We start from the raw sequence: 26,387 nt of genomic DNA on the forward strand, positions 1-26,387 counted from the left end.
AAGGAGTGGGGAGGTTTTGGAAACCATTTCACAGCCTATTAAGGTCTCCTAAGCCAGGAAAGCTGAATTATGAGAAGCGCCGGCATGTCCCTGCAGTGGGCCAGGTACAAACAAAGGTTAGGAGGACCAATAAGGTAGGTACCATCCAGATGTGTTGGGTAATGCCCCAGAATGCACAGCCAAGCACAGGCGGAGCTAGAGCCCAGAACATCTGGAAGGCATGAGGTTGGCTGGCTGCAGGGAATGGGGTGGCTGATTGGATGGGATCTCGGTTGGCAGTGTTTCAGTTCTTACTGAGTTCTGTTCGCTACTGTCAGAACGGCAGCGGTAGAACCTCCACGCACAGGCCCAGTCTGCCCCCAGGCACCAGATGCTCTGTGCAAACAAGAAGGGAAGCACACCTGGTCTGAAGTCATCCCGGAAGCGTCCGGTTGACCTCTGAGCTGCAGGAAACAGAATGCTTTTCACTGTAGGACTGATCCCCAGTGCAAAAGCAATGACAATATCATTCCCTAGTCAACTTCTGTCCTCAAACATTTGCTAACATCTTTTGCTGGTTTGGAGAGGTTGTCCAAGAATCAATGGTAGGAGAGGCAGGAAGAATGTTGAAAGCCTGAAATACACCCTGCCGTCTCTCTCTCTCTCTCTCTCTCTCTCTCTCTCTCTCTCTCTCTCTCTCACACACACACACACACACACACACACACACACACACACTGTTCGCCCCTACAAAATTTCCTTTACTGGTGGTGCCAGGACAGGATTTTGGAGCCACTGGGGCCCCGCTCAGCAAAAGAAGCAAGGGTGCCCTCAAGTACAGCAGGGCTTCCTTTCAGGAGTTTGACATGGATTAAGTATCAGAGAGAGATTTGGGGTGGGAGGTTGGGACTATTAATCGAGAGACGAAGAAATGGCACTCTGGTCTCCCTGTATCAAGATCACTAGGGAGACTTCGGTCCTTTGCGACATCAGCAGCGAGTGTGGCCAATCCCTGCCCTCTCCTCAGGCCTATTTACATGGGGGCAGGCTAAACTTACAGGAAAGAAAAGGAGGAGGCAGAAAGTAAAGGAAGGACGGGCATCCAGATGCAAACATTCCCCTCCCTCTTTTGTTAATGCTATAGATTAATAGTGCATTACTGAGGGATAATATGGAAGGAGAGGCATTGTTTTCTACACAATGGCTGGCATTTAGCATCCTGCTGCCTGCTTCCCCACACACGCAGCCAGTGAAATCCACAATGGATTCAAGGGAGTTCAGATTTCTATGAATATGACCTACAGATTCTGCATCAGCCTGTTTTTTTTTTCTTTTTGAGTCACTATCATCTTGTTGGCCTGTAGACTGGTTGTTCACTTGTTTAGAGAGATGGGTTTTGCTACAGCACACTGACACCCAAAGTACAGTCCATACAAATTGGGATAACTAGAACAACATGGTGGTTAAAAAAAAATGACCAGTCCCATGAATGAGTTCATGACAGTGCACAAAACACAGTTTTAACAAACGCAGACATACGTCCAACTAGTGAGCAGAAGTGACCCACACCCTGGAACTTTGACATCAGTTATCAGCTCCTTGGGTGTACTAGATCCTTAAGCATCCTTAAATATATTATCCTTAAATATGTAGATTCTTACAACTAGTTGTGCCAGTTCCCCTACCCATGCTCACTCCTACCTGGTCTCTTCACACCTTGCCATCAGCAATCCTCAAGTTCAGGATGAGGTGAATTTCTGCAGGTGTTTTCCCACCAGGAAGAACAGCTCTCCTTTAAACGATTGCCGCTCCATCCAAACGATTCATGTCTGAAAAATTGGAGGCCAGGTCAGTATTTGTGGATGTAACACAGCCGTTTAAGCGGGTTTTCACTCCAGTGGCTATCGCACGCTTAACTCTGGCTTTGAAAATGGTCAGGGCCTGAGCTTTGGCTAGGTCATATCCTGAAACCTCTGTGTGAACTGAGATGGCTTGTAGATGGAGAAGAGTCAGAAGAGGAAGGTGAAAGGATAGGATTAACATGAGAATCACAGTGTTTTGTGGAATTAATGCAAGGGGAAATGTGTTTTCTACCTGTGTGGAGTGGTGATTTAGCAGAAGGAAGCATGCAAAGGTGGTATTTCTCACCTTCGTTTGAAGTACTAGAGTTATTCTACCACTGTAGTGTGGTTTCTTCAGGCAGGGTCTACACTTGGAATAAAATTAGGTGGGAATAAGTTAGTAAATTGGCGTGTCATTTAGAATTATAGGATACTAGAGTTGGAAAGGGCCAGAAGGCCATCAGGTCCAACCCCCTGCTATTGCAGGATACTAAATTATACCATCTCAGTCAGATGAACTAATTAGAACTCATTTTGTTTGTGCACAACAAACAAGACCCCAAACTCCTTGCAAGTAGATCCTGAGTACTTCGGGAAGAAGGGCTTGCAGGAAGCTTTTAACACAGAAAAGCATGGGGGACGGAGAATGATCCCTCTCCTCGCCCCGGAGTCTGAAGCTCACCCACACTTTGTGTGGACGAAGCCCAAGTCACAGTGGAATATTGCAGTCTAACCCACCAAGCACTGTGTCCACTTTCTGTACTGCTCAGGCAAGCAACCAACCCCCAAAACCCAGGCCGACTGTTAGACGGGCCACAAGCGGCAACCTAAGCTGAAGGTTTTAACATTCCTTGTGACTCCGGTTGTCCAAAATATGTGGTGTTAACCATATTCCTGGTCAAATTTGTTTGTACCCAAAAATTCCAGGCAGGGACATGTGCCACTGCCCACGCCAACAGCTTGGATTCTGAGCAGATTCCAGGTGGAATCGTATCTAAAGGCACCACATATCTGTGGGAGGTCTGGCCAAGGGGACTGCAAGGAGGGACCACCACCTCCTCTTCTCCCTAGAAGGTTACAGAGCCCCAAGCAAATCTTGATTTGTCTTCTGTGCATTTAAACCAGGGCTGTGTGTTAACAGCTCTTCTTGTAAACAAACACTGAATGGGACTTTATTCAGCGGAAGGCTTTTTCCTTCCAGCTCCTGTGCTTTCCACCGCCTTCTGCTTCAGATTAGGGGACATGATGCTTCAGCACGTAAAGCAAGAATGCAGAACCCTCCGGTTTGCAGGCCCCTCCACGCTGGCCTGCGGAGCCTCTCCTGGTTCTGTGTTTCCTTCTCTGCAGTGTGAGGATGCACAGAATGCCCCAGCGGGGAGAGAGAGTGAGAGCGAGAGAGAGAGAGAGGAGCATGGATAGACTGGGCAAAGAGATAGTATTCACTGACACCGTTCAGCATGAGCAAGGCTTCGAGGGAGGGGGAACAATCCAGCCCCCTACCACAGTATCATTCTGCGCTCCTGATCCAAGGGGCCCCGCAACACTTTTGCAATTCTGCAATAGCCTTTCCCCAGAAGATACACACTTCTGCACACATTGCACCATAACATAAAGCATTTTGTATACATTTCCGCATAAATGCCGCCTGAGGGATGACTGCATTGTCGCCGGTCGAGGCTGAATCTGAGCCAGCCGTGCTGTGTAGCTGCAAAAAGGGCCAAGGCAAGGTTAAGTTGCAACAAGAGAAGTACCGTATCAGAACGGGGAGAAGTGAGGGGTCTGTTCTGCTCTGTGCTGGGTGGATCTGTGGATTGATTAACTCACAAAGGGCGGGAGGGGAGGCGCCACATGTGAGCCAAACCTGGTTTCCAGCAACAACAAATGTAGCATCCATGACTTGTTCTCATGACTTCCCAACTCAGACCCATGAGGCTGTCCCAGGGTTTAACTATAAGTTAGCTCATAGCTTGAACATGGCCTGTGGTTCTAGAGACTTAAAACAGAGACAGACCTGTTCTAGGACAGCCTCCCCCAACATAGTGGCTTCCAGACATGTTTGGACTGCAACACCCAGAATTCCCGCTCACTGGCCCTACTGGATGGGAATTCTGGGAGTTGTGGTCCAAATGCCTCCACGGGGCACCAGGTTGGGAAAGACTGTTCTGAGGCCTTTAGTGTGCAGTTGCTATCCAGCAAGGACGCCACCTCGTGTGGAGATCGGCTGCTGCACTTCCCATTTTTGTTCGCCGCTTTGAAAAACCCAGCCTCCAACATGGGACTGCCTTGCTTGCACTCATCTTCTCCTCTTCCATCCGCGTTCATTTTTCCTTGTGTGCCGTTGTCTTTTTCGGACGAGCAGGATTTTTTTTTAAAGCCTTAAATGAAAAAATAAAACTATTTGCAGCTTGCTCTTTGGTGTCTTGCTACTCGAATGATTTAAAAAAGATGCCTAGGCCACCTTCAGGAGTATGACTCCTCTCAAGGTGATACGCACTGCGAAAAAATGCTCAAAGCAAGCCAGTTCACACTCAGTGGGGGGACACACAGCCTCGTCTGTTCTTTTCCTCCCTTAGTGATTGACCTTCTGACAGTGACGGAGCCGCGACACATGGCCAGCGTGATCAGCAAGATCCGAACGGAGCTGATCTCCGTCAACAACGTCTACCTGCTCTCCACCTTCCGCTTGCCCCCCAAGCAAGGCGGGGTGCTGTTTGGGCTCTACTACAAGAAGGACAACAGCCGCTGGTTTGAGGCCTCCATTGTTGGCAAGACCAACAAAGGTGATGGGGGAAGCAGGGGACAGAAAGGGGTCAGACGATCAGTCTGGCGAGGGTCTTCGGGAAGACACTGGAAGGGGACCATCTTATCAGAAGATGTCTTGTTCCCAAGCAGGTCTAGCCTGGATTTATTTCCCGCAGCTATGCAGAAGCTCAGGTCTGTGGACCAAAGGTGGTCCACCTGGAGCTCCCAGGTGGGCATGCTCTCCGCAGCCTCAGCCATTCTCCCATTGGTTCCCCAGCTTTGCCGGAGCTAATCCGCCCAGTTCTAACGGTGGAAATGCCTCTGCTTTAGGCTTAGTTAGCTGTAGCAGCAGCTGATGAAAAATAGGCTGGTGTTTGGGCCACCCCTTTCTGCCTTTGGCCCTGCCCGCTGTGGGACGACGGCCCTCGAGAGGCCCTCCGGGATGGAATGCGGCCCCAGAGCGGAAAGAGGTCCTCCAGGGTCGGGCCGAGAAGCAACTTTCATGTCACCGGCTCTGTGACCCTTTCGAACCGGACACCAGAGTGGGAGCCTTTCCCAGTGGTTGTCCTCTCTGGACTAGACCCAGACCGTTTCTCCATTTAATACAGCATCAGGTAGTCCGCTCTTTCTACGCCCACACCTGGCTTTCCCCAAGCGCTCCAACCCACTTTTTCGTTCCATTGCCCGTTCCTACGACGTTACTCACACCGGTCGTTGTTGCTTGGGTCTTTTTCTGCCAGAACGGCAGCTCAGGCACAGCTGTGAGGCTAACCAGGCCTCCTCTTCTCCCTCGTTCCCCAGTCCTTGTCCGGTACCTGCGTGCCGACAGCAAGATCCACTCGGTCAACCTGCAGAATGCCAACCTGTCGGACGGCCGCAGCCACACGGTCTTGCTGCGGGTGACCGGCCTGCAAGGCAGCAACCTGGCCATGGAGCTGTACGTGGATTGCAAGCAGGTGGACTCCAGCGTAGCCCTGCCCGAGATGAAAGCCATGGAGCTGGTCCAGTTGGAGGCGGTGGAGGTGCGGACTGGACAGAAGGCATACCTCCGCACGCAGGTGAGGAAAGCCACAGACCGGCTCCCAAAATCCGGTGCTCCCCAGGTGTGATCGAGGAAGAGGAACTGAGGCAGGGTATAAAGAGTGGGACTATGCAAAATTAAGCAGCTGGCTCGATTCTCAGTGGCTCCGTATCACTCCAGACACGAGTGTCTCCCCTTGCTTGAGATGCTCTGAAAGGGAGTCGTTCTTATTTTTCTAATTCCAAAACCTCCAGCCTGACACCCCCAGCAAGGGAGCTGTAGGCCAGGACCCATCGAGAAAACATCAGACTGGGAGAGAAGGCTGCTCCAATGCCATGGTGCCCTGCAGATGCTTTGACTACATAGAAACTGAGCGAGTCAGAAGGGTCCTCCTGGGCCATCTAGTCTGACCCCCAGCTGCAGCAGGCTCCGCCCATGACATGCCGGACTACAATTCCCATCTCCCCCAATAGTGGTGAAGCTGGCAGGGGAGATGAGAACTGTAGTCCAACATATTTGGAGGGTGCCCGGTTGCCAACCAACATCTGGTTTGGAAGTTCGTCTGAGGCTAAACGGCATTTATTTTGTCTGAGAACCGGCATTTCCTCCGACGGGGAGGGAAAAATCACACAGAAAGAAGTGGTGCTAAAAAGGAGCAGTGCCCAGTGCACACATCCTCGGTTCTCAACGGCACATTCCCATTCCCACACTCAGGGCTTCATGGAGTCGCTGAAGCTGATTCTGGGAGGATCCATGAGCCGCGTGGGGGCCTTAAGCGAGTGTCCCTTCCAGGGCGACGAATCCATGCAGAACACGGGTAAGTAGAACCGGGGAAACGCAGAGGGGTTACGCTCAGAATCTCGCCTCTGGAACACCGATCTTGGCAGCCTGGATGCGAAAGATACCGTGAACACGGCAGGGGCACCAAGCAGCCCCATCGAGAAGCAACCGAACATTCTCTTCTGGGAAAATGGACACGCATCCGCTCGCCTGCGGCCAAACCGCAGGGTCTTGTATTCTGAGAACAACCTGCCAGCTGCTCACTTCTGCCTTTCTTGGGTAATTTTAGCCTCAAATGAAGCCGGTTTCTCCTTTTGCGCCGTAACTTCCTTCACTTTCCAGCTAAAGTGCTTTGGATCTGCTCGACTCGTTAGCCTGGCGTAGCGTCCAGTACTGCGGCTCATCTTGCACTGAACTAGATGAAAGTGTGGCCGATTTAAGGCAGTTTCTTTTTTTCTTTTTTTATCATACATTTTATTCAAAATAACCCTAAAACAAAGAAAAACTAAAAACAACATCAGTCATCAAAAACATCGGTCCTGCTGGGTCAGCCCCCACATTTTTTCCATTTATGGTAACTTAGAAACATATTTAAATCTATACGAAGTCCCGTTTCTCTAGCCAATAATAATTAAGGCAGTTTTTGATATTCCTACATTTGCCTGCCTTTTAGGATTTGGGAAATGGGTCAAAACGTACACATTCAGATTGTTCAGAGCTTATGAAAGTCTTTACTTCCACATGGCCTCTTCCAGCCAGCTCCCCAACTTTTTGAAAAAGAAAAGAAGATTTAGCTAACTATGCCTTTAAAGTAGAGGTGGGCAACATGGCTAGGATGGGAGCTGAAGGCTAAAACCACCAGGAGCTGCAACTTGCCCACCCCTGAAGCAAGACATTTTGGCACAGGGGGCTACTCTCCTGATGGGGTTGGTCGTCTGGACATCTAGGATCCTTAATAGTCGTTGACTTACAACTGATATCTCTTTCTCTCCTTTTCAGTATCCAACGTGATAAATTCCCTCTTTGGTGAGTTGGATGATGACTCTGATTGTTTCATTTCCCTTTAATGATGTGACATATTGCTTGTGTCTGTCTGTAAATCCAGGCTCCGAGGAATCGTATCCCAAAAGGGATTCCAACATTTCAGATATCCCATCAAGTTGTTTGTGGTGTGCGAACAATCTGTCTAGCACAAGTCTCTGTGGGATCACGTTGCTATTTTGGTTTTTAACTGGAGCAGAGAGGGGGAATGGCCGGCTCTCCATGGGTCTTCATGCACCCCACAGAGAAGCTTTGGTTCCTTGCACAGGCTCATGTGCCTTAGAAGCTACCAGGGCATGCATAAGATAATGCTTGCTCCTTTTATCTCCAGATATTGATTAGCAATAACAGGGGAGTCCCCCATACTTAGCAAGCCCCGTCCCCTCCCTATTGGGAGTTATCCTACGAAGAGCTTACATGGGCCCGTGTCTTCCCCAGCAGGGAGAAAGTGGGAAGCGAGCATCGCACGGCATGAAGGATCAATACTTCATGATATTCCGTGGACCTAAGAGTGGTGTTGCGCTTTCCATCAGCCATCTGAGTGGGGGGAAGAGAGGCAGTATCATGAATTTGTACCACCGTGGGTGGAAATTCATCACCCGTTGCAGGGATCCTGGTTTTGATAGGATGTTTTCGTGTCCGTGTGCCTCAAAGAGATGGCATTGTCCAGGTGGACCTCCAGAAATTTTGGTGGACCACTGGTTAGGGCTGGCGGGAGAGATAGGCCGAGATATCTGAAAGGCCACATCCTCTGAGTGGCTCGAGCGGCTCTCCCGCGTCTTCGAGGGAAGGGTCATCTGAATTTCCCAACTGTGTGGCAGGTGAGCAAACCAAAGCCCTTGTGAAGCAGCTGACTCTCTTCAACCAGATCCTGATGGAACTCCAAGAAGACATGCGCGACCAGGTGAGTGCCCGTAAGCTCAGGTGGGCAGGACAGTCGTGGGAGCACACCTCCCCAGGGTTGGGGATGCTGAGGTATCTGCTTGCTCAGCGTCTCGGTTTGGAGCAAATGGGAACGAGGTGCCCCTGCCCCGGTCCTTCTTCCAATGCCCATTCCCTCCCGAGGTTGTGATGCCTGTCCGTTCCTTTCAGGTGAAGGAGATGTCCTTGATCCGGAACACCATTATGGAATGCCAGGTGTGCGGTGAGTGCCGCGGGAGGTGGGGGGTCGGGGGGGGGGGGGGGCTGGACAAGAAGGGGCGGGGCAGAAAGCGATCGGCTGGTTCTCCTGCTGCGACAAAGCTTTACAAAGGCTCCGGTCACCTGAAGATTACAGCCTTTTCTGGCAATTGCTTACAACTGAGTATTCACCAAGAAATGCCACTAAATTATTAAGGGGCTTTTGACTGGCCAGTTTTCCCATCTCAGGAAAAGCAATGGTCCACATGTACCTTTACACCCCAGAGCAGCCTTCCCCAAACCTGATGCCCTTCCAAACTTCTGGAGGACATCTCTTGTCTTCCCTGATTGCCCATGCTGCTTGGGGCTGATGGGAAGCATAATCCAAGCATCTGGTGGGCTCCAGGTTTGGCGAAGGTAGTACTAAAACAGCCAGTGTGGTATAGTGGCTAAGAGCACAGGACTGGGACTCGGGCGACCTGGGTTCTAGTATCCATTTGGCCATGGAGCTAATTGGGTGACTTTGGGCCAGTCGCAGAATCCTAGTTCAACCTACCTCACAGGGCTGTTGTTGTGAGGATAAGATTGAGAGCAGCAGGAGGAGAATGATTAAGCCACTTTGGGCTCATTGGGGGAAAAAATTGGGGATATAAATCAAATAAATAAATACTGAAAGCTTTGGGGCAGATAAACAAGCCAGTTACAGATAAACAAGTGAAAGAAATCCCATACAAATATGGAATCGATCAGTTGCTCCTCCTCACCAGTATCACCCATTCCTTTTTATTATTCCACACAGAAACAGGTGGGAATAGTCTTTTCTAAGGAACTGTACCAAATGCTTCAGCCTCCCTGCACTGGAACCTCTGCTCCAGTTTCTGCTGTACAGTTTCAAGCTTAACCTAGGATACTGAGGACTAGAAACTTGCCTAGTGAGCAGGAGCGAGGGAAGCCAGCATTGCTAATATGTTCTCAGTCCTCCAATTATTTCTCTACTCCTGTGTATGGACACTGGACCCCCATTACTTCCTCCTCCTCCTCCTCCACCACCACCACCACCACCACCACAGGGTTCCATGAACACCGCTCCCGTTGCAACCCGAGTCCTTGTTTCAGTGGCGTTGACTGCATGGAGACCTACGAGTACCCAGGCTACCGCTGCGGGCCCTGCCCACCTGGCTTCGAAGGCAACGGCACCCACTGTGCCGACATCAACGAGGTACGCGGGGCAGGGCAGGGCGCGGAGTGACGGCTCGTGGCCGGAGAGGAACGGAGGAGCAGGGGGCTTGGCGCAGTCTCGGGCTTCTGGCTGACGTCTCTCGCTGCCCACAGTGTGTCCACGCCAACCCTTGTTTTCCCGGATCCAAGTGTCTCAACACCGCACCTGGCTTTCGCTGTGAGCCTTGCCCACCTGGCTACAAAGGGAATCTTATCTCTGGCGTGGGAGCTGATTACGCCCGGGCCAGCAAACAGGTGAGCTCTGTGCCAGGCTAGCACTTCTGGTTTCAGCCAAGACGGCTGACAAGTTTATCTTCTGGATCTAAGTCCGGATGAGCAACTTTTTCCTTTTGAAAAGCTGGAATAAATGCCAGTTGGCCCACTGCTGAAATTACTATTGCCCCATAACACCAGTTGGCAAGAAACCAACTTATTTCCCTCAAGGAAAAGTTCGACCCCTTTTCAACAGCCACACCATTGCCTTTCAGTGGCAAAGTTGGTGGTGGAGAGCCACCCCCCGCAAAAAAAGGGGGGGGGACTGGGACTATAAATTCTCACACTAGATTAATTTGCTAGGCCATCCTCCTTTTTCCTGTTTTTGCCAGGTTTGCACAGACATCGACGAATGTAATGATGGAAATAATGGCGGATGTGACCCCAACGCAATCTGTACCAACACTCTGGTGAGTCTGCGGGTCCAGAGGTCTTGTGCATGCATGAGCTGAGGAAAACATGCACGAGTTGAAGCCTGCAGAGACTGTCGGACAGAGCCGGGCAACCTTCCTGGGCTGTGGACGCTTCTGGCAATTTGAGAAACTGTCCCGGGCACTAGCACAAGATGGCTGCCAAGAACGGCATGGCACCGGACAAGTCACTTACCCTAAACACTGATAGCCAGGCAGAGATGAGGCCTGAGCCCCAGCTCAGACAATTAGATGATTCCTTCAAACCCACAGTTTGCAGCAGCAACAGAAAGCTATTTCACAGCAATTCCAAACTGCTAAGAAGAAAATGTGTTAACTGAGAGAAAGAAAGGACAGGATAGCTTGGCGGTCAACCGCAGGCACCCCCTTCCTATCTCTGGTACTTGGGGAAGCAGGGTCCCTGGGGAAACTGCGACAGGGGGCCTAGACAATGCCACATGCATTATGGTGGGGCAAAATGAGGGGCCCAGAGGTCTGAGGTGGCCAGCTGGACTGCACCGCAGAAGAGAGGGAGTGTTTCTGGACACTCCTGCAGTGTGAACTCCCTGGAAGGAGAGAGAGAAATAATGCTGAACCAAGTACCTGCCCCAGGTTTTCTGGCTTCAACATGCACGGAGCTTCTCCCACAAGGCAAGCCCGGTTCCTCAGCCCAGCTGCTGTTGCCTTTCACTTTCCCTGCCCACCCCGAACAATGCCATGTTTTTAAGGAAGTTAAAATAAAGGAGGACGGGGTGGCACCCTCTGTCAGCCCCCTGCTGATGCCAGACCTGCTTGCCTCCTCCTGCCATGCCCTGGGATGCCCCCCGGCTACAGCCCCATTGCTCAGCCCTCGCTCTGCCCCATTCCACCTGCCTCACCCAGGTGAGTTCCTCTCAGGGACCCTGTAAACTACATCCAAATTATTATCTCCCATATTGCTGAACGGGGAGGGAAACGATTCACACCAAGGCTTCCCTGTTTGCAGCCCGGCTTTCTAGCCACTATGCTATGCGGGCTAAGAGCTCCCCACTGGTCTGTCTCCATGGAACTTATGGCTTGGGGATCAGGGGGAGAGTTGGGTCCAAAACAGACACCCCTCCAGAGTGGGAAGGAGCACAAGTCCATTCAAGTGCCTCGGGATTGGTTCACCTCATCCTGCTGCCCAGGTACGTCCTTGGAGTTCAAGGAGATGACGGGGCAGAGCCGGCCAAAGATCGAAGACCAGTCAGTAAGGGGCAGGGGGAGTGTGAGAACAGCACAGGGGGAATCCAGCAGCTTCCCTTAGCAAGGAGTTGCCTGAACTGAGAAGATGGTAGCAAACCTGGGGATCAGAGAGCAGGCAGGGTGTCCAGGAATCACCTGATCCCAAGCTCTGTTGGCATGCGAGCCAAGCCGCCCCAGCATCGCCCCAGCAGCCAGGCAACAGAAAACAGCGCACAGAGGGGCCATGTCGGAAAGGAGTAGTGGTGCCAGGCGATGACGTCACGAGCCGCGACTCATTAGCTGCGACTCGTCCAAGCTTTCGCACGGCCGGTCAGTGCGCTGCCAAGGATACATATATATTTGCTTGGACTGGCTTGTGAGGTGTTTTTTCTAAACTAAAACCTCAGTGTTCAGGTTTTATTGCAGTGTTGACACTTTGCGATAAAGAAGTGGGTTTTGGGTTGCAGTTTAGGCACTCGGTCTCTAAAAGGTTTGCCAGCACTGCCCTGGAGGATGTCGGGTTGATGGGATGCTTGCTAAAATACAGACACCCCAAAGTGGTTTGTGTTTCCTTCCTGCACTGGGCTTCCGGCTTGTTTCAGAGCCAGCCAGGCCAGCTGCCTTTCCCTTCGCAACGTTTTGCTCCTTCGGCCTCCCCAGGGATCCTTCAAATGCGGGCCCTGCAAGTCGGGCTTCTTTGGGAACCAGACGGGCAGCTGCACCCCGCAAAAGACCTGCCAGAGCCCCAGCCACAACCCCTGTGACGTGAACGGCTACTGCCTCTTCGAACGCAACGGGGACGTCTCCTGCGCGGTGAGTCCTCTTGCGGCCACACGGCCCCGCTCGTGCGCAGACGCCGACCAAAATATAAACGATGTATATACACGACGCGGGTTAAAACAGCTTTCCAAGCAAGCGCGTTGCCTTTGCCTCCCCAGTGTAGTGTGGGCTGGGCCGGAAACGGAAACGTGTGCGGACGGGACACCGATATTGATGGCTACCCAGACGAGCCGTTGCCGTGTATCGACAACAACAAGCACTGTTCCCAGGTAGGAGGCGGTGAGGGGAGCAGGAGGGGGCTGCCCGGCCCCACACACTTGGTGGAGACGGGCCCAGAAAGATCAGCTTCTCGCACACCAAAGAAAGCATCTGCCCATGTGCCGTTCTTTCTGTTTTCTACGTTATTCAGTGACAGCGAGAGAGATTGCTGCCCTGAGCAAAACTCCGGATCCATGCTGAGGTGCAGTTCAATCACGCACTTCTCAGAGGAAGGGGAAGCTCAGCCTCGAGGCCAAAAAAGACCCATAACTGCATTTCCCTCTGTCAGAGGAAAGGGCTGGATTATATCACCAGCTCCTTCTCAGACGCATTTTTCTTTTTATAGTAGCAACAAATGAAAAGACGACCAGTCTCTGCTTTCCTGTCCAGTTTGATTGAGTTCAAAGGATGCTAATTTAACCATTTTGGCTTCCGCTTTTGTCCACATATGTCTGGCTCTAATAATAGGATCTTAAAACTCTGTATTCCTGGCAGAAGCAGAAACATCGAACTAATTCATTTCGAAAAGTTATAATTGATAGCTCTGCTCAGTTCCTAAATTAGATGTGATTGCTTGTCTCACTGTGTTACATAAATGTGAATGACCACACATTAAAATAAATTAAAGTGCTAATATTAAAATATTATAATCAGACCCATGTTATAAATATAATATCAATAATTAATATATTATCATAGTCAGCATTATATTAATTATTGGCTCATCCATTTCATCTATCACTTAGTCACTCAGGTGAGCCTTCCCCAGCCTGTCACCCCCAGGTGTCTTGGTCTATATTTCCCACCTTCCTGCAGGTGTCTTGGACTACACTTCCCTCTATCCCCCAGCCACTGGATGACCTGCATATCACTTATTCACCTAGATCAGACTTCCCCAGCTGGGTGCCCACGACCACCCCCATCATCCCCAGCAAGCATGACCATTGACCATGCTCCTAGAGGTTTGATAAGCATTGTAGTCCAACATTCCCGGGGCGCTCCAGTTGCAGGAACACAACATCTGATAGAGGGATTCTGCTTCTGTTTTATGCCTTGTCTCATTTGTACGTGTGCCTCCCGCTCAGGACAACTGCCGCCTCACACCAAATTCAGGACAAGAAGATGCAGACAACGACGGCATTGGGGACCAGTGCGATGACGACGCAGATGGAGACGGGATCAAGAACGTAGAGGTACCCCTAAGCCGGGATGCTCCACCTCTTTCATCCCGAGGGCCAGATGACACGTCAGAAGGCCTCAGGGCGGCATGTCAGGGTGGCCAGGGTCATGTGTGAGGCCAAAACACCTGCTTATTTTTGGTTGACTCTCTTGACACCAGTAGCTAAGCTTTGGGAGAGGCAGTGCAACTTTCCCAACTGAGGGGGAACCTCCACAAAAGCTGGGAAGCGACCAAATGATCCATGGACGGAGGTACTGCCCGTCCCCTGCACAAAAGGGATCCCAGGCAACCTCCTGAGGCAACCTCCCCTCTATAAGTCCATGGAGAGCCAACCCCAACAGGCGAGGCTGCATTGGATGGCCCAGCGGCAGCTTCATCATCTAAATGTCAGCCATATTTCCTTCCCACTCTCACTCGCAGGACAATTGCCGCCTCTTTCCCAATAAAGACCAGCAAAATTCCGATACGGATTCTTTTGGCGACGCTTGTGACAACTGTCCCAACGTGCCCAACAATGACCAGAAGGACACGGACGGCAACGGGGAAGGAGACGCGTGTGACAACGACATCGATGGGGATGGTGAGGCCCAGCTCTGAGGGGGAGCAATGGGGTGGGAAGCATTTGGGGCAGCCCCTGTCCTTCAGGAGGACCAAGCCTGGAACTGGCCTGCACGCACACCCATCCGAGGCCCAGAGGCTGATGGGAGAATCCGTATTGTAAGAGAGATGAAGCCTCAAGCAGTGATTGGCTGAGCTGCCGTGATGTCACAGAGGGGACTCAGTCCTCTATGAGCCTGCTGGGATGCCTAGAGACACGTGGGGAGGGAAAGAAGCAAGCCGGAAGAGAGAAGGGTATCCTAACTCGGTATATTTGATCTTAAAAGTTCGCATCCACTCTTTGGCTGCAATGGGGAAGTTGGGAAAACACCGAAGGAGGCACGAGAGTTCAGGGAAGAGGAAAAATGGCTTAGGACGTGGATATCTGAAGGACGTGGTATCTCCTTCCCTATGTGCATGCCTGCCCCTTAAGATCTGGGTCGGAGGTCCTTCCCCGGGAGCCCTCCATGAAGGAGATTAAGAGGGTGGCTACCCGGAGAAGAGCCTTCTCTGCAGTGGCACCTTGGTTATGAAACACACTCCCCAGAGAGGTTCACTTCATTCTTTTTTGGCGCCAGGCTAAATCCTTTTTATTTTCCCGGTATTTTAAGGTTTAGTTTGAGATTTTAAGTGGGTTTTTATTATACTGAATGGACGCTGTGCTCCGCTTTTGTGTTATTGTAAGACCGTCCTGAGACCGTTTGCTAGAAGACGGTATGCAAAAGTTTTAAACAAATAAATAAAACAAAGAACAAGAGAAAGGAGGAAGGACAACTAGATGTGTAATGGGGCAACTGCAGGAAAAGGGAGGTGGGGAAGAGGCAGCTGAACTGCCAAAGGCACGGTGTGGAATGAAGCCAATGTGGTGAGAACTTCCCCGCTCCAACGGAGCAAAGCTCAGGGAACCCAGGTTCCATTTGGATGCCAGGAAGCACTTCCTGACAGTCAGGACCCCGAGGGCGTGGAATGGGCTTCCACGGGAGGTCGTTGAGGCCCCATCGGTGAGGGTGTTCAAGGATAGGCTGGACATGCACATGGTGGGCGTGTCGTGAGCGGAGCCGGCTGGAGCCAGGGGTCAGACTAGATGGCCCGGGAGGCCCCTTCTGACTCGCTCTGTTTCTATGTTTCTGTGTTCCCCGTTTCTCCTCCCTTAGGGATCCCCAATGGGTTAGATAATTGCCCCAAGGTCCCCAACCCACTGCAAACGGACCGTGATGAAGATGGGGTGGGAGATGCCTGCGACAGCTGCCCTGAGATGAGCAACCCCACTCAGGTATGAACGTTGGGGGTCTGGGTGGAAGGAAGGCGTCACGACACCTTCACGGGACTCGTATGAAAGAAGTAGCAGCCAGGGTGGGTGGGACCAGCGTTCATGGAGGAGGCGGCGGGAATCAACCTGTATCTGGACCGTACCACTTTAGGCTCACAGGACTGAATACTCCTCTGGAGGAAAAGGAAACCATGAACCTAGAAAGGTAGCCTCTGAAGGGAGGTTTCTAGGCCTACCCATCTCCTTGATATGTTAGCTTTCTACATGCGGGAATTTTATTTTAATTTTGTGAGCCCTCTTGCTTTAACTTGAAATCTAAAGCATCACCAGCAAGGCAAAAGTTAAGAGCAAGGCTTGAAGAAGGTGGAACAATTCTTATATGCCCTGCCAGGGTCCCGTCTGGTGCGGTGATACAAGCCTAGATTTAGAAGAGGTTGGGTTCAAAGGGCAATAAAATGCACAGGGAAGAGGCTGGTAGGAATTCTAAAGGCAAGACTCATCTTAAGCAGAATCAGCATATGGAAATGAAAAAAAAGAAAGCAAATGAGACCCTCGCAGTGTGATTTTTACACACTGCTTTCTCTTAATGTAGTATTTTTAAGGCCTGGGTCACAGCCTATGGCCCCTTCAAGATCTTAACTGCAGCTGTGTATGGATACCCCTCCACACACACACACACAAACACCCCACCTAACCCAGCCCTTGGGGTCAAAAAGGTTGTAGCCTTGTTTTGAAGATTCTAGACTATAGGATGGGACATCCTGTCACTTTTAAATTTGCAAAGAAGATATGCATGTTTTCCTCCCATTTCCTTTTTCCTACGTGCACCTGACAGTCAAATTTTGAGATGTCAGAATCCAGCCCAGTTTTGAACAAGTCAGAAGTGGCTGCTGTCGCAAATATGTGCAAGGCATGTTGCCTGTTTGCTCACCTGAGGCTGTGGTCTCTTTCAGACAGATGCTGACAGTGACCTGGTGGGAGATGTTTGTGACACCAATGAGGACCTGTAAGTTGCAAAACCAGGAAAAACCATCCCATCATCCACGGAAACAGTGGTTTATTTCGTGATGTGGGGTGGGAGGGGGAATGGCAGGTGGGTTGTGCCGACAAAGACTAGTGTTGGCTACACGTTCATTTCTGGTTGTAGCACCCAATAGTACAAGCTTCCCCTGTGGAGGATTAGAAATGTATAGAGAGGGATCCTAGAGGTCATCAAGTCCAGCCCCCTGCTGAAGTTTTGAACTGTCAGTTTGATTCCCAACATCCATTTGAAATCCCAAATGTGTTTGCTGGAGAGATGAAAACCAATCCTTCACTGGGAAGGGGGTCTGTAAAACAAAAGTTGAAAGAGCTGGCTCTGTTTACCCTGGAGTAGAAATGGGAAACATGAAATGGGAAACATGGGAAATCCATGAAGCAGGGATTTCTTGGTTGCTGCAGAGGTTTGCACATGCTCAGCCACACTTTGTGGTTCTGAAATTTAGCATCTATTTGCAGCCATGAGGCCTAGAAACTTGCTCCTTTAAACACACACGCATGCACACAAACTTGAAAGGCTGCCATGCAGCAAAAGGTAGAACAGATTTGTTCTCTGTTGCTCCAGACCTCCTCAGCCAGCTTTTGCATTCCAAAATTGAACAGCACATTCAGATAATCACCATAAGGGCTAGAAAATTGCTCCTTCCGAAAGCAAGCAAAAGCTGCAGTCCTCCAAAAAATAATTTTAAAAAAGCCCTTCTCTTACTCCCACTCCCACAAATATTGCCCCCTTGCAATAGTTCAGCACCTGGTTGCTCCATCTCCTGCCACTTCCTCTTTGCCAGGGACGGTGACGGTCACCAGGATACGAAAGACAACTGTGCAGAGATTCCAAACAGCTCTCAGCTAGATTCGGACAACGACGGCCTGGGAGACGAATGCGACAACGACGACGACAACGACGGCATCCCCGACTACGTGCCCCCCGGGCCAGACAACTGCCGTCTTGTTGCCAACCCCAACCAGAAGGATTCGGATGGTGAGTGGGACCGTGGCCGGCACCGAATCTGCGTCTGCAGAAACTCTTTTTCAGAGAAGTGTGCTCGGTGCGCACAGGTGCATCGAACTGCCTCCTCCCAGGTGAGCCTCGCCGACTCAGACTGGGAGCAGAGATCCTGCTTCCCGGCCCTGCCTAAAGCTCGGTGGGTGGGTCTGGGCAGTGCCCTTTAAGGGGGAGGCAGTCCAAGGAAAAGCTGCAACTCTGCAGAAGAGTTGGCGCCTGTTGCGTTTTCCGTTCTTGGATATGTCCTTGGAAGGAAGAGAAAATCTGATGGAGATGCCGCTGTTGAAGTTGCCCAGGTCAGGGGGACACGGGGTGCTATTTTGTGGGGGTGTCGACAGACCAGCTAAGGAGATGTGTGAGTCTCCCCACCCCCTGTCCTGGAGGCAATTAGCATTCAGTACCACTGAGCTCACTATTTGCAGCGAGTTCCCTCCCACACACTCGGTTTCTTTTCTTTGCTAACATTTGTATTTCTGCAAACTTCAGGGTAGCCAAGTGTGCTGCTTTTTGGTGCATGGATGATGTTATTTTGGGTGCACTGAAGGTGCAGAATTTGGCCCACCTGCAGCTTCAGTCTGCTGTGTGGTTCCCTTCCCATCCCTTCCCAACTTCGGCATATTTTCCCCATTCTACAAGGTTGAATTGCCTCTCCTAAGGATTCGTTTCCCATAACAAGAGCATCAGTTCACATATACTAGGTTTTTCGGCCTTTGGCTGTACCAAATTCAGCTTCTCTGAAATGGAATTTGGCCCTTCTACCATAGGACTTTTCAGATTCTAACACTGAAGTTCTCTGTTCTTGGTGCTTGGAGTCCAAAGGCCAAGCCCCTGCGCCCCAGGCCAGGCCTGGGTGGAAGGAACATCACAACCAGGCCTTGGAAGCAGAAAAAAGGGGAATGTCAGAGAGAGGAAGGTGAGGGCTGTGGAGCTGCACCAACTCCAATCAGCGGTCCAGCCTCCTTCCGTTGCCCTCGTGGGCCTTAACCCTACATGAAGCAAGACAGCCACCTAAATAAAATTGCAGACTGTTAGGTGCAGCTTTGGGGGCAACTTCCACCACCAAGTCCGGGATCTAGCCCCCCATCAGCCTGTGAAGCTCTCCAGGTGACTTTGAGCCCGTTGCTGACTCCTGGCCTAACCTACCTCACAGGGTTGTTGTGAGGACGAACTGGAAAGGAAGAAAATCTTGTAAGCAGCCTGGGGTTCCGAGCAAAGAGGGAAAAAATGTGGGATAGAAGTGGAATGTCATAAAAATTATAGGCACTGAAAGCAGTGAGCTATTACGTGCTGAAATCTACATTGTTTGTGGATTTGGCCCACCCTTCCCTGGAATGCAGCCTGAGAGCTTCTCTGAAATCTAGCTTGGCGCTTGGATGAGAAGCGGCTCACCACTCGGGGGACAAGAGATTCCCTGGTGCCAGAGATCCGTAGCAAGGCTCATTCCTCTGACATGCTCCACATGTCATGAGCCAGTGTGGCGTTGTGGTTAAGAGCCTGGGACTGGGACTCAGCGGATCTGGGTTCGAGTCCCCGCTCAGCCATGGGGCCAACTGGGCAGCTTTGGGCCAGTCACAGCCTCTCAGCCCAACCTACCTCACAGGGTTGCTGTTGTGGGGAGAAGACGGAGGAGGAGAATGGTGTGAGCTGCCTTGAGCCCTTTGCAGGAAAGGCAGGATATAAATCAGCCAATCAATCAATCAATCAATCAATCGAGACCTGCTTATGGCTCTGTTCAGGCAATGGAGTGGGCGATGCCTGTGAGGAGGACTTCGACAATGACACCGTGGCTGACCCGTTGGACGTGTGCCCAGAGAGCTCTGAGGTGACACTGACCGACTTCCGGGCGTACCAGACGGTCATCCTGGATCCCGAGGGCGATGCCCAGATTGATCCCAACTGGGTTGTTCTCAACCAGGTATTGTGAGGGATGCCTGGCATTCAAAATTGGATTTATTATCTGGGGGGAGACTTTGGGAAGGGCGGTATGTCTCTGTGGCAGATGCAGAAAATCTCTAGCTCAGTAGGGCTAGAAAGGAATCGTGTCCACAAGTCTGGCGAGTGGCAGCTGCCAGTCAGTGCTGACTCTATTGGACTAGATGGACTCGCAGGCCCGTGTAGGGTTGCATCTTAAAACACTAATCTAAACATCCTTTTAAAATTCCAGGAGAACAGAAGAGCCTTCAGTTGGGGTTGGAAAGATAGCTGTGTGGGAACCAGACAGTTTCCTGAGAGAGTGTTCAGGAGCTGGGGACCACCACCAAAAAGCCCTCTTTATTCTCACCCATGAATGGCCCTTATGATGGTGAAGATATTCAGCGGAAATTTGTCCTGCTTATATACTTTCAGGGGAAGAGGAGCCACCCTATTCCAGCTCTCCCTGCTTCATGGCAGAACAGAATCTTAACATTACCAAGTTTATCCTGATGTTTTTACTGCCAAGGGAAACAGAGGCCCCTGATAGGTAGCGCTGTCATCTCTAACCCATCATCAACCTCCTTGTGAGCAATATTTTTTCTCTCCCCACCTTCCAGGGAATGGAAATTGTACAGACAATGAACAGTGACCCAGGCTTGGCTGTGGGTAAGAGGCATTTAAGCATGGACTGTTTAAACTTACACAAGACAAAATGCTCCTTGGCACCCAGAGGAGGGGTAGGGCTGGGCCTGCCACATGCTGGGAGGTTGGGGTAGGTAGAGGATGGAAAGTGATCAGAGGAAGATTCTCTCTCATATCCACATGTAGCTATTTGATATATGTAAAGCATTTTTATCTTGCTCCTCTGCCTAAAAGTTTCCTGCAGCATCTTCTATGCACTCAGTAAGACAAAACTGTCTTGCTGCAGGCATGCGATTTCAAAAGATGCAACGTGCAAGGAAGAAAGATGAGGAGGGAAGAGGAAAAATTGTCTTTCAGAAGGCCTAGGTCAATGGCTGCTGATGTCCTGAAGAATTTATTAGGGATTTACTCCTAGACTGGGCTTACGAGTCCCAAACAGTTAGAAGTCACCAGGTTCTTCACTCACCTGGCACTCCATTCAACAAAAGCTGCAGCCCGATTTGCAGTGTTGGTTTCCCCTTAGCAGCCTCCATTGAGAAGTTCTGATCATCTTTGCAAGAATGCAAAGGATCTTTTGTTTCCCTCCCACCCCCAAGCTTCTCTGCAGTGCTGCATTTTCTGGGGTTTTGTGGCAGGCTGTTTTGAAGCGTCATGCAAATGTGGCTGATATTTCTATTGGAAATTCCTTTTGGGCTGCCTCTAACACTGGAATCCTCTCCTGTCATAACCCTCCCCCCGCCCCCACACAGACAAAGTAGTTCCAATTAAAAATGCCTATTGCAATGTTTCAGGGAAATCAGTTACACCAGAATTCATGACAAACTAAACTTGCTAATAAGAATTGCCCGGATTTGAGGGAAGACCTGCTAGAATAAGTGGCTCTTGAGAGCTTTCTGGAAGAATTGCAAAAGTAAGGGAGTCACAGAACTGCTGAGCGGTGAGAAGGGCCTGTCATTGTACACTCAGCCACATGTGACTGGTGAGAGGGACATCTTCTGATGGCTCGCAGTGCAGGACTCCCTAACGCACTCCAATTTTGTGGGGCAGGATACACGGCGTTCAACGGGGTGGACTTTGAGGGCACCTTCCACGTCAACACCATCACCGACGATGACTATGCCGGATTCATCTTTGCCTACCAAGACAGCGCCAGCTTCTACGTGGTCATGTGGAAACAAACAGAGCAGACCTACTGGCAGGCCACGCCGTTTCGTGCCGTGGCAGAGCCGAGCTTGCAACTCAAGGTCAGTCAGCGGCTCTCCCCCAAGAGAAGCCCTAGGGGAGAAGGGTTCTCAGGGATAATCTACCCCAAGCACTGACGACCCAGGAAATATAGCACTGCATTGGTAATGCTGTTCGCTCCACTCACAGATACCTTCTGGAATTTAGGTGTTCTCTTCCCAGGCAATATTCATTTCTGATATATTTCTATCAGCTATTTTTCCTGCAAGGAAAACAAAGCTGCTTTCACAATCCCCGCTTTCTCCGTTTTATCTTCACAACAACCCTGTGAGGTAAGTTAGGCTGAGAGTTCATAAATGGCCCAAAGGAACCCAATGAGCTTCAAGGCTGAATATGAGACTAGAACCCAGATCTCCCAGCTCTTGATAAACATTATGCCACACTGGCTGTCTTTATTGCATTTTATCCTGCTCCTCGGCCCACTCCACCAAAAAAAGACTCTCAGAGTGATTTACATATAATCAGTAAAACTATGACAGACTTACAATCTAGAACAGAGGTGGCATACAAGGAAACACTAATGGGGAGGGAAGAGGAAAAAAAGTCCTCCCTGCACAACTAGGATTGCCATTTGACACATGACCAAAACTGAGAGCAGAAGGCATTTTTGAAAGCAAACGAGGACAGGGTTCGTAAACCGTGCGCACATGCTAATTTATGCACATAGGTGCAAATTCAGAAAAGGAAAGCAGCTCACCTGAGCAGGTTCCCCACTCAGCTCCATCCACTATGCAGTTACCACCAGCTCTGGGGGGCAGCTTCGAGGCCCCTGCTCTGCTCCCCCTTCTTCGGTTTCTTCTCTTTAAACCAGGGTTGGACCATGCAGAGGATAACCTTCAAGTGCAGGACTGTCCAACAGAAGAAATACCAGTCAGTCTGCTGTGAGGCAGGATACAAGCCACCCTTATCCACAAGTCAAGCATCACGGCTTCTTCTGCATGAGGAGAAACCAACTGATAGCCAAGTGACTTGTGCAAACAGTGGAGCTAATATAGCCTATTCCAGGACCTGGTACCCTCTGGGGGGTGGGGGGGCAGACTACAATGCCCATAAGCCTCAGCCAGCATGGCCTAAACTCTAGGGCTCTGAGAGTTGCCTGCAACTGAACTTGGTCCAAAGGCCACACCTGTGAGTTGCACTTTTAACCCCTTCCTTGCAGGCTGTTTATATGCAGAAGCCACTGCTGCCCCCCCCCCATGAGGAAGTCAGGAGGTGGCCGAGGGGTCCTAGCTTTCTTCCCGTACCTCCACTTTTAGCAAGGCTCTTGACTCTGCCCCATCGCATGCGTAACCAAAGATGCCCGACATAACATAGATTCACTCATCATTTCAACACATGAGCTAAAAGCACAGGGAAGTCCGAAATTACACGGAGTCCACAGGCCGATTCCTGTCACAAAGGTTCAAATGTGGCCTACTGGTTAGAGCATGAAACCGGGGCTCTGGAGCCTGAGTTTCAAGTCCTTTTTCAGGCATGACACTCACTGGATAACTTCGGGCCAGTCTCTAACTCTCCTCCTAACCTACCTCACAGGGTTGTTGTGAAGAGGAGCACTGGGTCAGCCTTCCCTGCAAGCTAAAACGTGGATATAAACATTAAAGCAAACAAAATGCATGCAGATAAAGACGTCAGTTCTTCTCTGTTCCCTTACCCCCTTGTTGCCTTTCTCCCCGGCAGGCGATAAAGTCCAACACGGGCCCAGGCGAATACCTGCGCAATGCCCTGTGGCACACGGGCCACACGCCCGACCACGTGCGGCTGCTCTGGAAGGACCCACGCAATGTGGGGTGGAAGGACAAGACCTCCTACCGGTGGCGCCTCTTGCATCGGCCCCAGGTGGGCTACATCAGGTGAGGAGCGGGGACATGGTGGGGAGGAGAGCCTCGTACGTTGCCTCAGCTTCCTCGGAAACGGAGGAAAGGCGGGGTAGAAATGCAGGGCAAGTAGTCGTTCCCCCCACTCTGGGCTTGTGCAGCCTGGCTTGCTCACTCGAGCCGTCTGCGAGGGCAAAGCCAGAGCAGGCGTTTCTAGCTGTGGGGAGGCCATGAGGAGACGCAAGAGGGGAAACTTCTACGCAGGGGTGGGGGCAACTCAAGGCTTTGGGGGTAAACACTGCGCCGGCAGGCCCCCTCCCTAGGGCTTTTCCTGTTTAATAACGCGGCCGGCCTTCATGTTGAGCTGACAGCTCTGTGAGCGGGTGGGGGGGCAGCTCCTTCCCACTGGGAACTGGCCCCCCCCACGCTGCCTTCCCCAGAACCGTTCAGGCGCTGGGCCCCACGGCCCATTGTCTGGGTCGCCATGGCAACCCGTGGAATGCTTTGGCCCACCACGGGCCTTTTTAAAATGCAAAAAGAAACTGGACAATGGAAGGAGGTGGGAGGGGAGCGCCTGTGCGGGAAGAGAAGAGAAGAGGGCCTCGCAGGGAGGAGCAGCAGCGGCCCTGGGAACTTTCTCCCCCTTTCTCCGCAAGAGCATGAGAAAAGGAGCCCCCCCCCACACACACACAGGCTGCCCCCTTTCCCATCAGGGCCTCCCCTCCATGTCCCGGGCCGGGCCAGCCTCCATCATTTTCCGGAAGTTACTCAAATCCCGCTGCATTTTGGCCAGAGCGGCTCGGTGTGGACCCTGAGAAGGCGTGGACACTCCCTAGCCGTGGCTGAGAGACCCGGGACACATTTTCCTGGACAAAACAGCAGTCCCAGGAAACTTTGGGGTTCTTCTCAGTCCCGGAGACCTCTGGGGCTGGTCTCATCTCTGTTTAACAGGACAAAACTCAGAACAAGCATCAGGGAGCGGATGGGGGCCCCAACAGCCTTCCAAAAACATCCATTCCTGAAATTTTTGCCTTTTGGTGAACTTGGTCGATACATAAATTATTGCCAAATATCCCTTGGCATCCTTTTTCCTATATGTTTTCCCTCTCTTTACAATGTATTTTATTAAAATAAATTGTTGTTGTTGTTGTTGCAAAGTCGTGCCTGACTCTTCACAACCCCACGGACAACATTAAAATAAACAAACAAATACAAAAAGCATCAATTCCCCAAAAGGAAATCGCTTACCCTTGTGAAGTCGCAACTGCAAAATCAGGCATGTGTCACCCCAGCCAGGATGGCTAATACTTGGGGTGCAGGGAGCTGTCGCCCCAAACATCTGGTGGGTACCAGGCTGGGGAAAGCCGGTCCCCTGAAAAGCAAACAGGTGTTTAGACTCTGGCAACGCTCCTTCCAAGGTCCATGCTCACGTCTCCCTCTCCTATCGTGCCCCGTGGTGATGTTTCCACGCTTTATGTCCCCCACGGACAGGGTGCTGCTTTACGAAGGACCGCAGCTGGTGGCTGATTCGGGCGTCATCATTGACACGACCATGCGAGGCGGGCGCTTGGGGGTGTTCTGCTTCTCCCAGGAGAACATCATCTGGTCCAACCTCCAGTATCGCTGCAACGGTGAGCCGTCCGAAGACGACTGTGGCCGGTTGGGTGGAGCTTTGTAGTCCCCAGTGAGGCCCGATTTCCTTGGAGTCAGAGCAAAAACGGTATAGGGTGGCATTCACCGTGAAAGCAGGGCATTTTGGTGGGATGTGGAGAGAGGGCCTGAAAGCAAGAAAAACCCTCCACCAAAGCCAAGCCCAAGTCCGTAAGTGGCAAACGTGATCAATGCTACCTAAGTGGCCATTCTGGACCTGATGTGGCATCATAATTGGGACTAGAACTCAGGTACACCTGAGTCTGAGTCCCCAGTTGGCCACGGAGCCAACTGGGTGACTGGGCCAGCCACTGACTCTTGGCCTAACCTACCTCACAGGGTTGTTGTGAACATTCAGAGCAGAGGACTGTGCAAGCCATCTTGAGCCCCTCAGACCAAAAAATTGGGGTATAAATGTTACCCAAAAAATGTGACATACACTTACCTGGGAACAAGTCCTATGGAACTCTGTGGGGACAACCTTAGGATTTCACTGCATGGGTATGAACGGTGGCTTCCAATTCCCATAGCTGGGCAATATGCGAGGGGCAATTCCCAGGAGTAAGGCAGCTGCTCCATAGAAACTGGAAGTGGCCGAGCACCAGCCAAACTTTGTGGGCTCAGAACCAGTGAAGTTCTGGCACTGTTTTTCTGAAACACTCTCCCTTTTGGCAGATACTATCCCTGAGGATTTTGAGCCGTTCCGCCGGATTTTACTGGAAGGACCTTGAACGAGGGACATCGGAGAAGCCCGCCAGCAATGCAAAACCAGGACCTCTCTTCTCAAAGACTCCTGGCCGCCCACCCTAACGAAGTGGGCATCGTTTCTGTGCCTTTGCCCCAAACACACACACACACACACACGCACGCACACTTTGGACTGGAAAATGTCACTCTTTTCTTTTGGGAAAGCAAAAGTTGATAGCCAGAGTCCAGCAGTTTTGTCTGCAGGACTCACAAAAATCCTTGACCAAAGGAATCAGCAAAGGATTATGGGGGGCAAGGGAACCAGCCAATAGGAGAGGGCTGCTACAAAGCTAATTCCTACCAGCATGCTGTCTCTGCTGGTGTGTCTTTCCCATCCCTTTGGGGATACATGAATTTGCCCATAAAAGTTCTGGCTGGTTTTCTAATTTCTCAGTCCCCGTGGATGTTTGGAGGGTGGGCCAGGAGCTCTGATAACGAGCCTCCTTGTCTAAGCTTGAAATATTCTGAATTTTCACCATGCAAGCTTGGCTCATTGTGGATCCACCCAAGACTGTCCTGTGCAACGGAAAAGTTAGTACATACTGCAACAAGCCTCACTCTCCATACATCTAAAAAAAAAAGCTTTTACAATATTTTGACCTCCATCTCTCTCCCACCACCCATG

At 51.0% G+C, this 26,387-nt stretch overlaps 1 protein-coding gene across 1 annotated transcript; it reads left to right on the forward strand.

Moving 5' to 3' along the window:
* The first annotated feature begins 4,401 nt into the window (after nucleotides 1–4,401).
* On the forward strand, nucleotides 4,402–26,133 carry THBS3 (thrombospondin 3). Its single transcript, XM_044448600.1, has 22 exons — nucleotides 4,402–4,600; nucleotides 5,364–5,620; nucleotides 6,298–6,400; nucleotides 7,363–7,389; nucleotides 8,226–8,308; nucleotides 8,497–8,548; nucleotides 9,594–9,742; nucleotides 9,856–9,996; nucleotides 10,347–10,424; nucleotides 12,288–12,440; nucleotides 12,566–12,676; nucleotides 13,751–13,858; nucleotides 14,266–14,425; nucleotides 15,597–15,715; nucleotides 16,666–16,718; nucleotides 17,536–17,729; nucleotides 19,490–19,668; nucleotides 20,285–20,333; nucleotides 21,357–21,553; nucleotides 23,229–23,401; nucleotides 24,857–24,996; nucleotides 25,691–26,133. Exons 1-22 carry the CDS (start codon nucleotides 4,429–4,431, stop codon nucleotides 25,744–25,746), a joined length of 2,754 nt encoding a protein of 917 aa, XP_044304535.1. The 5' UTR covers nucleotides 4,402–4,428; the 3' UTR covers nucleotides 25,747–26,133.
* The last annotated feature ends 254 nt before the right edge of the window (nucleotides 26,134–26,387 follow it).

This window comes from Varanus komodoensis, unplaced genomic scaffold, assembly GCF_004798865.1.
Source record: "Varanus komodoensis strain SLA01 unplaced genomic scaffold, ASM479886v1 scaffold55, whole genome shotgun sequence".
Taxonomy (NCBI): Eukaryota; Metazoa; Chordata; class Lepidosauria; order Squamata; family Varanidae; genus Varanus; species Varanus komodoensis.

Coding starts and splice junctions, on each gene's coding strand:
- THBS3 (XM_044448600.1), top strand. CDS start 4,429: ATGGCCAGCGTGATCAGCAAGATCCGAACGGAGCTGATCTCCGTCAAC. Junction 4,601..5,363: donor TGTTGGCAAGACCAACAAAG/GTGATGGGGGAA, acceptor CTCGTTCCCCAG/TCCTTGTCCGGTACCTGCGT. Junction 8,549..9,593: donor TATGGAATGCCAGGTGTGCG/GTGAGTGCCGCG, acceptor CCACCACCACAG/GGTTCCATGAACACCGCTCC.